Genomic DNA, 14,144 nt, shown 5'->3' with positions numbered 1-14,144 from the left:
TTGGTTCCAAAATTGTGCTGATGTAAAGTAGACATGTGGGAAATGTTATTTATTAAGCATTTTGTTCACATATCTCTCTGATTTAAGGGCATAAAAATTCAAAGTTTGAAAGTTGCGAAATTTTTTAAATTGTCGCCAAATTTCTGATTTTTTTCACAAATAAACGAAAGTCATATCGAAGAAATTTTACCACTATCATAGTATCATGAAGTACAATATGTCACAAAAAAACAATCTCAGAATCACTGGGATCCGTTGAAGTATTCCAGAGTTATTACCTCATAAAGTGACAATGGTCAGAATTGTAAAAATTGGTCATTAACGTGCAAACCACCCTCGGGAGTAAAGGGGTTAAAGATCTGGGCAGGTAAGGGTCAGCATCTTCTAATTCCATGATGTAGGTGGATCCTCCAGGTTGTAAGTTCTATATAAAAGGGCTTTCAATGGCCAAAGTAATTTTGAGTGAAGGAGAATGTTGTGGTCTAGAGGCAAAATGGTGATCAAATGATTGAGATACCATCAGACTACACCATCGATAAAGCAGCCACAGCCGGTGACTGAGAAGAATTTGTGCTTTCTCTGCATTTATTGGTTACTACTCACCTGGGTAGTCATATGTAAGAATTTCCTCTTTACACCACTCATCACCACTCACATAGGTCTCTGTAGTATTAATATGGGTCAGATCTTCACCCTGAAACAAATATTGTAAAAGTCACAGATAGATCGAGAAGTCACATCTACAGGTGCTTCTCCCAAAATTAAAATATCATCAAAAAGTTAATTTATTTCAGTTCTTCAATACAAAAAGTGAAACTAAGATATTATATAGAATCATTACAAACAGAGTGATCTATTTCAAGTATTTATCTCTGTTAATGTTGATGATTATAGCTTACAGCCAATGAAAAAAAAAAGTCATTATCTCAGTAAATTAGAATAATTAATAAAAAACACAAAAAACACCGGCAAAAGCTTCCTACGTGTATAAAAAGGTCCCTTAGTCTGTTTCAGTAGGCTCCACAATCATGAGGAAGACTGCTGATTTGATAGATGTCCAGAAGGCAGTCATTGACACACTCCACAAGGAGGGTAAGCCACAAGAAGTCACTGCTAAAGAAGCTGGCTGTTCACATATTAATGGAAAGTTGAGTGGAAGGGAAAAAAAAGCGTGGTAGAAAACGGTGCAAAAGCAACCGGGATAACCGCAGCCTTAAAAGGATTGTTAAGAAAAGGCCATTCAAAAATTTGAGGGAGATTCACAAGGAGTGGACTGCTGCTGGAGTCATTGCTTCAAGAGCCACCACACACAGACGTATCCAGGACATGGGCTACAAGTGTCGCATTCCTTGTGTCAAGCGACTCATGACCAATAGACAAAGCCAGAAGAGTCTTACCTGGGCCAAGGAGAAAAAGACCAGGACTGTTGCTCAGTAGTCCAAGGTGTTGTTTTCAGATGAAAGTAAATTTTGCATTTCATTTGGAAATCAAGGTCCCAGAGTCTGGAGGAAGAGTGGAGAGGCCACAATCCAAGCTGCTTGAGATCTAGTGTGAAGTTTCCACAATCAGTGATGGTTTGGGGAGCCTATCATCTGCTGGTGTAGCTCCACTGTGTTTTATCAGGACCAAAGACAGTGCAGCCGTCTACCAGGTAATTTTAGAGCTCTTCATGCTTCCCTCTGCTGACAAGTTTATGGGAGATGGAAATTTCATTCTCCAGCAGGACTTGGCACCTGTCCACACTGCCAAAAGTACCAATACCTCGTTAAAAAAACAACAGTATCACTGTGCTTGATTGGCCAGCAAACTCGCTGGGGTATTGTCAAGAGGAACATGAGAGACACCAGACTCAACAATGCAGACGAGAAGAAGGCTGCTATCAAAGCAACCTGGGCTTCCATAACACCTCAGCAGTGCCACAGGCTGATCGCCTCCATGCCACGCAGCCTTGATGCAGTAATTGATGGAGGAGCCCCGACCAAGTATTGAGTGCATTTACTGAACATACATTTCAGTAGGCCAACATTTTGGATTTTAAAAATGTTTTGCAAGCTGGTCTTATAAAGTATTCTAATTTACTGAGATTTGTGTTTTGAGACTTTTGTGTTTTCATTGGCTGTAAGCCATAATCATCAACATTAACAGAAATAAACACTTGAAATAGATCACTCTGTTTGTAATGACTCTATATAATATATGAGTTTCACTTTCTGTATTGAAGAACTGAAATAAATTATCTTTTTGATGATATTCTAATTTTGTGAGAAGCACCTGTATAATCAGCTCTAATCCTGGCATCTCCACCATACTTATTACATAAGGATAAAACATATAATACTAGTGGATAAAACAAGACTGAACACAAGACCTTCACAGCCGTCTACACATCATAGTGGAGATCTCATCACACCTTCTCTCCATCTACCTGATGATCCTGAAGAACATCGGGACTTTCTTGTTTACAGACCTGTGGAAGAAGGGGATGGGGACATCTCTCTGGTGTTGTCCTTTTACTGGATAAAACTGGAGGAAACACATACAGGGTCTGAATTCATTTTTTACATACAGATAATTATAGGCTGTGTGTATTTAATCTGGTCTATTACCTGGTGATGTGAGGGGCTGGGTAACCTCCATCATGATGTCTTTGTACAGATCTTTGTGTCCTTCTAAATACTCCCACTCCTCCATGGAGAAATAGATGGTGACATCCTGACACCTTATAGGAACCTGACACATACAATGATACCGTCATCCCCCCCGTTTCCTTAAAGTGTTACTGTATAATGTTCCAGCATTCCCAGCAGTGTCACCTCTCCAGTCAGCAGCTCAATCATCTTATAGGTGAGTTCTAGGATCTTCTGGTCATTGATGTCCTCATGTATCAGGGGGTGAGGTGGAGGCCCTGTGATTGGGCTCAGGATTCTTCTCCATCCCTCAGACACAGGGTCCTGACAGCGCTCACTAGAGGTCTTCTTCACTACTGTGTAATCCTGGTTATGGAGAGACACATTAATAAATCTCACTACAGACATTTCCAGAGTCCTCACCTCTCCAGTTCTGTCCGTTATTCCAATAGATAAGAATGATGTAATGTGACGTCATCAGAATCTCTCACCTCTCCAGTAAGTCGGAAGAGGATCTCTAGGGTGAGGTGTAATATCCTCTCCACCATCTTGTTTCTGTCCATATCCATCCTTGACGAATCATTCAGGAGAATTATCTAAATATAGATTTCCACTGAGAGGATCTGATATTGTAGAGACCTGAATGAGAAGAAGATGAGCCAACGTAACATCATAAAGAATCCTGCGTAACAGGGGTGGGCGATTAATTTTTCTGAGGGGCCACATCAAAGAACGAGACGGCAGAACTTAATTCTGCTCATTTTTATTGTTTCAATTTTTATCACTTAATCTTGAGCAGAATTATGTCTGATGAATCGCTGCTACTGTTAATACATGTAAAGTGTTCTTTCCTGTATCAGTTAATAAAAACAAATAATATACTGATTTTTATAAAGGTCATGTAAAGCAGTAAATTATTCTGCTCCTGTTATTCAACATTTGCACCTTAATCAACAGCTTACAACACAAAATGATGAACCCACACAGCTGCCCACATAGTATGATGTCCACACACATCTTCTCAAACAGTATGATGTCCCCACAAACCCATTCACACTGAATAATATCCCATCACACTGTATGATTTCCCCACAGAGCCCCCAGTAAGTATATCCCCACACAGACCCCCTATATAGTATGATGCCCCCCACTGTACAATATCCCCAAAGAACCCTCCACGCACTATGATGATCTCATGCAGCCCCCTACAGAATATGTCTCCACAAAGCTGCACTACACATTATGTCACCAGAGTTCCTCCCCCACGTATTATGATGTCGTCACACAGCTCCCTTGCAGAGTATAATATCCCCACACAGCCCCACCATGCAGAATGATGTCCCCACACTTGCCCCTTAGGGTACAGCATGATGTCCCCCCACACACGCCCCAAAGGGCAAAGCATGATGTCCCCACACACGCCCCATAGAGCACAGCATGATATCCCCACACTTGCCCCATAGGGCACAGAATGATGTCCCCACACACGCCCCATAAGGAACATCATGTCGTCCCCGCACATGCCCCATAGGGAACATCATGTCGTCCCCGCACATGCCCCATAGGACATGAAGACATTAATTATGAGCCATTCATACTGAGGCACAGTTCACACGATGTAATGACATAATCGCGCCTGCTGTGCTCTCAGACGCAGAGGCTCAGTGACGAGAGAGGGAACGGACAGCTTCTTGTTCCATTATTGTATTTATTGGTATCTGGTCTGGATGCCGAATAACGATCTATGGGGTCTGCAATGTAGAAAAGTCTACGAGGGTCGGGGTAGAGGCAGTGGTGAAGTGGGTGGTATCATATTGTGGGGGGCATCTTGTAGTATCATATTGTGTGTGGATTTCAGGACTGTGGGAACATTATACTGTGTGTGGTGACAAGAAAGGGCAATGTACTATGTGAGGACTACGGGTTTCCTGGATTCCTGTCTTTTATAGTTGGTTCGTATGTTGTGATCCCTAGAAGGTGGCAAAACAAAGACACCTAAACAGTCTCAGTGCTGAAGGTGTTACTGCCCCCTGCGCCCAGTAATGGGGTCTCCCCACATACCTCCACCTGCAGAGCCTCCACCACATATATGGCTGCTCTGTGCGCACAGGACCTGTGATGAGGTCACAGGAGGGGAGGAGTCAGGGGTCACATGATCAGGGGCCTCAGTGGATGCAGGACTCTGCTGTGCTGGTTGTCATGGTGCTGGATGAGGGGAAGGTTATGTGTGGGGTCAGGAGGGGTTTACAGTGTGGATGTAGCAGAGCCGTGTGTGTACGAGGTGTACGGAGCGGAGCCGCGTGTGTACGAGGCGTACGGAGCGGAGCCGCGCGTGTACGAGGCGTACGGAGCGGAGCCGCGCATGTACGAGGCGTACGGAGCGGAGCCGCATGTGTACGAGGCGTACGGAGCGGAGCCGCGCGTGTACGAGGCGTACGGAGAGGAGCAGCGCGTGTACGAGGCGTGCGGAGCTGCGCGTGTACGAGGCGTACGGAGCGGAGCCGCGCGTGTACGAGGCGTACGGAGCGGAGCCGCGCGTGTACGAGGCGTACGGAGCGGAGCCGCGAGTGTACAAGGCGTACGGAGCGGAGCCGCGAGTGTACGAGGCGTGCGGAGCTGCGTGTGTACGAGGTGTACGGAGCGGAGCCGCGCGTGTACGAGGTGTACGGAGCGGAGCCGTGAGTGTACGAGGCGTACGGAGCGGAGCCGTGAGTGTACGAGGCGTACGGAGCGGAGCCGCGAGTGTCCGAGGCGTACGGAGCGGAGCCGCGAGTGTACGAGGCGTGCGGAGCTGCGTGTGTATGAGGTGTATGGAGCGGAGCCGCGTGTGTACGAGGTGTGCGGAGCTGCGTGTGTATGAGGTGTATGGAGCGGAGCCGCGTGTGTACGAGGCGTGCGGAGCTGCGTGTGTATGAGGTGTATGGAGCGGAGCCGCGTGTGTACGAGGTGTGTGGAGTCACGTGTGTATGAGGTGTGCGGAGCTGCGTGTTTACGATGCGTACGGAGCGGAGCCGAATGTGTACGAGGCGTACGTAGCGGAGCCTCGTGTGTACGAGGCGTGCGGAGCCGCGTGTGTACGAGATGTGTGGAGCAGAGGCGTGTGTGTACGAGGTGTATGGAGCGGAGCCGCGTGTGTACGAGGCATACGTAGCAGAGTCGTGTGTGTACCAGGCGTACGGAGCGGAGCCGCGTGTGTATGGTGCATACGGATCAGGACCATGAGTGAGTGTATGATGCCTATTGAGAAAAAAAGATACATTTTGAAACTTTGCAATTTTCAAACATTTCGTTTTTACGCCGTTATAACAGACAGTCATAGCACACAAAATAGGTAAGAAGTATTATTTTCCCATATGTCTACTTTACATCAGCCTCATTTTTGAAACGCCTTTTAATTTTTATGGACATTAAAAGTTTAGCAGCAATTTTTCATCTTTTTTTTTTTTCTTTACGGACCTTTTCAGTTTTGAAGTGACTTTGATGTACCTATAGATCAGGAAACCCCCCAACAGTGTTGCTAATTTAAACTGCACCCCTTATACTATATAGGAAAAGGATGACTTCAGTACAGCACCCAGTCTTCGAATAAATACATATGCGTTACTATTTCATTAAAATGACAATGAATAAAAAAACAACTGTAAAAACAGGAAAATATTTAAAAACCCCTACACGTTTAGAACCTGAAAATGTAACCGATGCTTAATCCCTTTGCATGAAAAACTGCATTCAGAACGTTTGTTAACCTTTCAAATGGTTCAGAGGCATTAATGCAAAGTGAAATGAAAAACTAAGTGGCCCAATTTATCATTTCCAATTTATTGAAGTAACTTTTTTTTTGTCTGATGTTTTCAATGGGGTTCAGCTTCAGGTTCAAGTTCGGGTTAAGTTCTGGTACCCAAACCAAACTTTGAAGTAAAGTTCTGGTTGGGTACCAGAACCTAAACTTCCACGGGTCCACTCATCCCTAGTAATAACATTTTTGGATCCAGAAGTCATTCACAAAAGTTTATAACATTAGGTTGTGAAAATGAAGATTTACGTTGTGAGAGAGACAGATGTTGTTTGTCCCAAATTTTTTCCTTTTCATAAGAGTAGCTGGATAAATTGGAGCTCAAAAAATTGAAAGCAATTTCTCCAGAATGAGGCAATAACCAATATGTGGGCAGAAACCATTATTTGTTGGAATAATGTGCAGGTGCTAGAACAGCAGAAATCCCCCAAAAGTGACCCCATTTCAGAAATTACATTCCTCAAGTAATTCATCTAGGGGTGTGGGGAGCATTTTGAACTCACATTTTTTCATTTTCATAGAATTTTATAAAGCTGGGTCATAGAAAAGAAAAATTAATTTTTTTTCAAATAAAATTTTGTTTTAGGTCCAAATTTTTTAATTTCACAAAAAGTAAAAATGGACCCCACAACTTGTAAAGAAATTTCTTGCAAAACCTGAGGTCAGAAACTCCTGTTTGTGCACATGGCAGATGATATAGTTGGGTAGTATGTATCCATCAGAGGAAAATGAACAAAAATGTTATCATTGTTAGAAAGAGGCAACAGAAAAACACCAAAATAGTCTCAGCACTGGGGGTTAATGTTGTCTGTACCCAGTAATGGAGAATCTTCACAAATGGAGACCTACAGTTTTAACATACCCCCAGACCTGAGATCAGACAAGGTGGTGGTGTTGGTCTGCTCCTTTCATCACAATGTGCTTACCAGGTTATACCCACAGTACCCTTACTTATGTTTCCTTACTTTGAAGCCCACTCCGTTAGACTCTTCAAACCCGTCTCTCTGTGAGTGGTGGTTGTGTATCCAGGCAAAACCAACCAGTTCCTGAAATACTTTGGCACCTCGCTTTCACACTTCCTATCCTGTGATACTCACTCTAATCATAGGGGACTTTAACATCCCCATTGATAATCCACTCTGCCCATCTGCCACTCATCTTCTTTCTGAAACCTCCTCCTTTGGTCGTTCATAGTCTACTAACTCTCCTACACATTCGTACGGGAATACTCTGGACCTGGTCTTCTCCTGGCTCAGCTCAGTGTATGACTTCACTAACTCCCATTTCTTGATCTCTGACCACAATATTCTTTCCATCTCTGTCGAGAACTGTCTCCTTGCTCAGGACACCTCCACTTACCACACATACAGAAATCTATGTGCGATCATGACCCATCAGCTTATTAACACTCTATAGTGATCTTTAGCTCCGATCTCCTCCCTCTTCTGTCCAGACATAGCATGTGGGGGAAACATACAAATTCCTTGCAGATGTTGTCATTGCTGGAATTTGAACCTAGGATCCTACCCGTGCTCTCTATTCTCCACTTGATCTAAGACTAACATCGTTCAAAATCCGAACCCCCCACCTCCATCTCAAAGACTTCTCTCACGCTGCGCCAGTTTTCTGGAATGCACTAGCCCAAACAATCCGACTTATACTTAGCCCCCACATTTTTACAGTTCGCTTAAAAAACACATCACTTTTGATAGGATTATCACCTCACTTCACTAATCTACATCTTCCTGTTCCCTCTTCCAAAATGTTCCTCAGAATCTGTTCCCTCCTACTCATCTGTCTCCACATCCTCCATGCTCCCAATAGCACTTGGTAACTACACTTACACAGATACCGGCTGATGACCGGATCATGCGGCTTTATATCATAACTCCTATATATTATACTGATGACCGGACCGTACGTTCTGCCTATTGTCTCCCCCTATTTCCATTATAGGTTGTAGCTTGTGAGCAGGAACCTCACTCCTCCTGTAACCGGGGATTTATGTGTACATGTCCCCGCTTAATTGTAAATTGCTGCAAAATATGTTGGAGCTATAGAAAAACAATTATTATTATTATTATTATTACCTCCACCTTCAGAGACGCACATCAGATATATGGCTGCTCTGTACTTACAGGACCTGTGATGAGGTCACAGGACAGGAGGAGTCAGGGGTCACATGATCAGGGGCCTCAGTGGATGCAGGACTCTGCTGTGCTGGTTACATAGGTTGAAAGAAGACCTAGTTCCATCAAGTTTAATATTTATCCACCAATTATACATTTTCTCACTAAATTATCTATAACCTACAATATTATTTGTACTGAGAAAATCTTCCAGCCCTCTTTTAAAAGATGTTGTAGTGTCTGCCATTACTATCTCTTGTGGTCGGGTATTCTACAGTATGACTGCTCTAACTGTAAAGAACCCTTTCCTATTTAGCTGCCGGAATTGCCTTTCTTCCACCCGTAATGAGTGGAAAAAGTCATGTGCTAGTCCTTTGTATTGACCACACATACAGTACAGACCAAAAGTTTGGACACACCTCATTTAAAGATTTTTCTGTATTTTCATGACTATGAAAATTGTACATTCACACTGAAGGCATCAAAATGATGAATTAACACATGTGGAATTATATACTTAACAAAAAAGTGTGAAACAACTGAAAATATGTCTTAAATTCTAGGTTCTTCAAAGTAGCCACCTTTTGCTTTGATGACTGCTTTGCACACTCTTGGCATTCTCTTGATGAGCTTCAAGAGGTAGTCACCGGAAATGGTCTTCCAACAATCTTGAAGGAGTTCCCAGAGATGCTTAGAACTTGTTGGCCCTTTTACCTTCACTCTGGGGTCCAGCTCACCCCAAACCATCTCGATTGGTTTCAGGTCTGGTGACTGTGGAGGCCAGGTCATCTGGCGTAGCACCCCATCACTCTCTTTCTTGGTCAAATAGCCCTTACACAGCCTGGAGGTGAGTTTGGGGTCATTGTCCTGTTGAAAAATAAATGATCGTCCAACTAAAGGCAAACCGGATGGAATAGCATGCCGCTGCAAGATGCTGTGGTAGCCATGCTGGTTCAGTATGCCTTCAATTTTGAATAAATCCCCAACAGTGTCACCAGCAAAGCACTCCCACACCATCACACTTCCTCCTCCATGCTTCACGGTGGGCACTAGGCATGTAGAGTCCATCCGTTCACCTTTTCTGCGTCGCACAAAGACACGGTGGTTGGAACCAAAGATCTCAAATTTGGACTCCTCAGACCAAAGCACAGATTTCCACTGGTCTAATGTCCATTCCTTGTGTTCTTTAGCCCAAACAAGTCTCTTCTGCTTGTTGCCTGTCCTTAGCAGTGGTTTCCTAGCAGCTATTTTACCATGAAGGCCTGCTGCACAAAGTCTCCTCTTAACAGTTGTTGTAGAGATGTGTCTGCTGCTAGAACTCTGTGTGGCATTGACCTGGTCTCTAATCTGAGCTGCTGTTAACCTGCGATTTCGGAGGCTGGTGACTCGGATAAACTTATCCTCAGAAGCAGAGGTGACTCTTGGTCTACCTTTCCTGGGGCGATCCTCATGTGAGCCAGTTTCTTTGTCGCGCTTGATGGTTTTTGCAACTGCACTTGGGGACACTTTCAAAGTTTGCCCAATTTTTCGGACTGACTGACCTTCATTTCTTAAAGTAATGATGGCCACTCGTTTTTCTTTACTTAGAATTTGTATTATGGCAAGAAAAAAGCAGCTAACAGGCTATTCAGTAGGACTATCAGCTGTGTATCCACTTGACTTCTGCACAACAAAATTGATGGTCCCAACCCCATTTATAAGGCAAGAAATTCCACTTATTAAACCTGATATGGCACACCTGTGAAGTGAAAACGATTTCAAGTGACTGCCTCAAGAGAATGCCAAGAGTGTGCAAAGCAGTCATCAAAGCAAAAGGTGGCTACTTTGAAGAACCTAGAATATAAGACATATTTTCAGTTGTTTCACACTATTTTGTTAAGTATATAATTCCACATGTGTTAATTCATAGTTTTGATTCCTTCAGTGTGAATGTACAATTTTCATAGTCATGAAAATACAGAAAAATCTTTACATGAGAAGGTGTGTCCAAACTTTTGGTCTGTACTGTACATATATACATATAAATTATATCTCCTCTGAGGCGTCTTTTTTATACGCTAAACAAGCCCAACTTTTTTAACCTCTCATCATATGAGAGGCCTTCCATCCCTTGTAATAGTCTATTTGCGGCCTTTGAACTGGACATTGACTACTGCTACTCAGTTTACTTGTAACCAGAATAACTAAGTCCTTCTCCTGTTCTGTAGTCCCGAGTAGTGGTGGGATTCAGGAGGTTCTGCCCGGTTCATAGAATCATAGAATGTTAGAGTTGGAAGGGACCTCCAGGGTCATAGTGTCTAACCCCCTGTTCAATGCAGAATTCACTAAACCATCTCAGACATTTGTCTGTCCAGCCTCTGTTTGAATATGATATTTTAATAAAGTAGTGCAACAAACAGACGTTTCGGTCACATTAGACCTTCATCGGTGTACTACAAAAGTAACAAAATGATGACAATAAGTATCACATAGATGAATATATGTTATATACCACATAGAACAAATACAGAAAATCAAGACAATACATCATAGACAATGAACATATGAAAAACACAACATGGGAAAAGGATGGGAAAGAGGACAAGGGTTAGGTGGTGGAAATATGGTAGCATAAGGGACGAGACCTACCAGTATATGGGAGTAGGTATGTATAAGACAAAAGCCCGGTAGGTGCTATCAGCTGTAAGAACAAATAGAAGTATGAGCACCATGGGAATGGCCTCTATCACAAAGGGAAGGAGTGAGTGGACAGACTAAGAAAGGTTACCTGTAGATGAGTGAAAACAGGACGCAGTATCCACCGTTAATCCAGGTTGTTCTGACTGGGAATGAGACCATAAGGGTCTTAAATAGGACATGGGGGGGTGAAAGGTCGCTTCCTAGGCCAGTCATTGGTGGCAGTGGGGTGTATAGGCGCGTTATACTCCGGACGTAGGACCTGCGTACCGGAAGTTGGGTCATATGACGCTCGTAAGGTCCTGGAGGGAGATCGCCGGTCACGTGACCGGAAGTGACGCGAGTATGCGTTCCATGCTAGGATTTATGCGTTTCACTGTGCGCCAGTAGTGCTGTAATACTGTAATACGAATTACAGAAGTAGTGGAGGAAAGAAGGACCAAGATGAGAGTCCAGGAGGGATGGGGATCAGGAAAGGGGACACCAATTAGGATGGGATCTAAAAAACAAGAAGACAAGTATAAGTTGCTGTGATCTATAAGCAGTTCACAATGTACATCATTTGAGCATCATAACAATGGTCACATTTATAAAGGGCATCGCATGTAAAAAACATATATAATCATATCAAGTCCATATCAACGGTCACTTTTGCAAAAGGTATTGCATGTAGGAAGTATATATGATCCATATTAGGTAACTTGGCTGAACTGATACAAGGATGAGTATATGATTATACGAATATGTATATCCTGTAGGGGTATTCAGGTAAATAAGCTGATATCATATTCTTTGTTTAAACCTTTGGGGGATAATGACTGTAACTCATGGATCCAGAACACCTCTCTGTATTTGAGTAAACGAATGCGGTCACCCCCTCGTCTCGGTGGGGGGATGTGTTCAATCACTTGAAATTTAAGTTGTGAAACCGAATGCCCAGCTGACGCAAAGTGTGATGGAACCAGTAGGAGGAGATTTTTACAGCGAATGGTCGATTTATGTTTTGAGATCCTATCTTTGACACATTGGGTAGTCTCGCCAACATAAATGAGGCCACAGGGACATTTGAGGACATAAATTACATAGGAGGAATTGAAAGTGAAGTAATCCTTGATTTTATCTTGTTTCCCTGATTGTGGATGGTAAAGGGTATCTCCTCGGATAATGTTGTTGCATTGGTAACATTGTAGACACGGGAATGTCCCGTTTTTAGGTGTAGATAGGAATTTTTGTCGGGGTCTGGTGTTGGTGGTACCAATATCAGCATGTACGAGTCGGTCACGAATATTGGTGGCTCTTTTGTAACATGGTAGAAATGGAACTTTGAATTCTGGGACTGTTGGATAGGCTGTTTGGAGTATGTTCCAGTGTTGTCTAATTTTTCTATGTAGTATCGAGATCATGGGGTGATAAGTGTGGACAAATGGCATACGGTTGTTAGAGGTGGGGCGTACTCGGGTAGTGGGCTCTAAGGCTCGGGATAATGCATCGGATGGGTAACCTCTGTCTTGAAATTTTTCTTTCATCTCGTTAATTCTTAAGTTCTGTGTGGAAGGGTTGCTGACTATGCGTTGAACGCGGTAGAACTGGGATTTGGGTACTGAGGTGAAGATGGACTTAGGGTGTAGACTTGTGTAATGCAAAAGACCATTTCTTTCAGTGGGTTTCACATATAGGTCTGATGAGAGGTAACCCAAACTGTCTTTTACGATGGTAGTGTCAAGGAAATTGATGGATTCCCTGCTGGAAATAATGGTGAACCGAAAGCCGTCCCAGGATGAGTTTAGAGTCTCAGAGAATTCTGTCAAGGTTTCCATGGGCCCCTTCCAAATGCACAAAGTGTCTATATAGCGCTTCCATACTGTGGAATAAATCTTGAAGAGCGTGTTTGTGTAGACCACCTCCTCTTCAAACGCTGACATATAGCAGTTTGCATATGGGGGGGCCACATTAGATCCCATGGCGGTACCCTATTTTTGTAGGTAGAAAGTGTCTTGGAAGAGGAAGAAGTTTTTGGATAAGACCAAGGTTAAGAGGTCAAGGCAAAGGTGGTTAACTTCAGGTGGTGTTTGTGAGTTTTCTAGTAAATTTTTAACGCAAATGATACCCTTTTCATGTGGGATAGAAGTATAAAGGTTGTTGACATCAAGCATAACGAGTAAGGAGTCTGGGTGGATCTGTGTGATTTCCCTAATGGTGGTGAGGAAGGCTCCTGTGTCAAGGATAAAGAATGTAGTTTGCTTAATTAAGGGGGTCAAGATTTTTTCCAAAAAGATGGCTAAAGGCGATAGGATTGAATCAGTAGAGGCGACAATCGGACGTCCCGGGGTATTCTCGAGATTCTTGTGTATTTTTGGTAGTGTGTAGAACACTGGAATGATTGGAGATTTTTTGGTTAGAAATTCACAGGTTTTAGTATCAATCGTCCCTTTTAGGGAATGATATTCTAGGGTCTTGGAGATCGCATCCCTAATTGTGGAGGTGGGGTCGTGTGTTAGTTTTTGATATACAGAGCTATCGTCTAGTTGTCTTTGGATCTCGCTAAGATAGGAGGGTTTGTCCATAACTACTATCGCCACTCCCTTGTCTGCTGGTTTGATGATGATAGAAGGGTCACATTCAAGTGTTTTTAATGCTTGTCTATCAAGATGAGATAGATTCCGATGATAGTGTATCAGACCTAGGTCAATGTCAGACCGTAGTTGTTGGAAGGATTGTTTAATGAAGTCAATAAAGGTCTCTGCCGCGTGATAATGTTGAGGGGGTCGATATGTGCTTTTATTTTTTAATCCTAAACTGGCTGCTGTAATGCTGGTCGGGTTGGTGGTAGGTATGATGGTATTGGGAATAGCCCCCTGGGTGAAGTGTGCCTTGAGTCTAATAGATCGATAGAACCTCTGTAGTTCCATGTCTAAACCA

The 14,144-nt window shown here is 43.3% G+C and overlaps 1 protein-coding gene across 4 annotated transcripts in view; it reads right to left on the bottom strand.

Moving 5' to 3' along the window:
* LOC141271802 (oocyte zinc finger protein XlCOF7.1-like) overlaps positions 1-14,144 on the bottom strand; it is an 83,925-nt gene that overhangs the window by 20,574 nt on the left and 49,207 nt on the right. The window contains exons 1-6 of one of the 4 annotated variants that reach the window (XM_073681964.1): positions 8,511-8,593; positions 3,119-3,266; positions 2,814-2,993; positions 2,607-2,730; positions 2,426-2,523; positions 604-694 (exon numbers count right to left, since the gene is read on the bottom strand). In XM_073681964.1, coding sequence (XP_073538065.1) covers positions 604-694; positions 2,426-2,523; positions 2,607-2,730; positions 2,814-2,993; positions 3,119-3,196 — 571 coding nt within the window. In that variant the 5' untranslated portion in view covers positions 3,197-3,266; positions 8,511-8,593. Of the gene's footprint in view, positions 1-603; positions 695-2,425; positions 2,524-2,606; positions 2,731-2,813; positions 2,994-3,118; positions 3,267-4,688; positions 4,771-8,510; positions 8,594-14,144 lie in introns of those variants that run through there. The other 3 variants (XM_073681968.1, XM_073681965.1, XM_073681967.1) reach the window with 3 other exon arrangements.

The sequence above is a fragment of the Phyllobates terribilis genome, unplaced genomic scaffold, assembly GCF_046119375.1.
Source record: "Phyllobates terribilis strain yellow unplaced genomic scaffold, ASM4611937v1 Scaffold_5__5_contigs__length_657084704, whole genome shotgun sequence".
NCBI classification, from domain to species: domain Eukaryota; kingdom Metazoa; phylum Chordata; class Amphibia; order Anura; family Dendrobatidae; genus Phyllobates; species Phyllobates terribilis.
The sequence above is the reverse complement of the archived record's forward strand: the minus strand, read 5'-3'. Positions and strand labels throughout refer to the sequence as shown.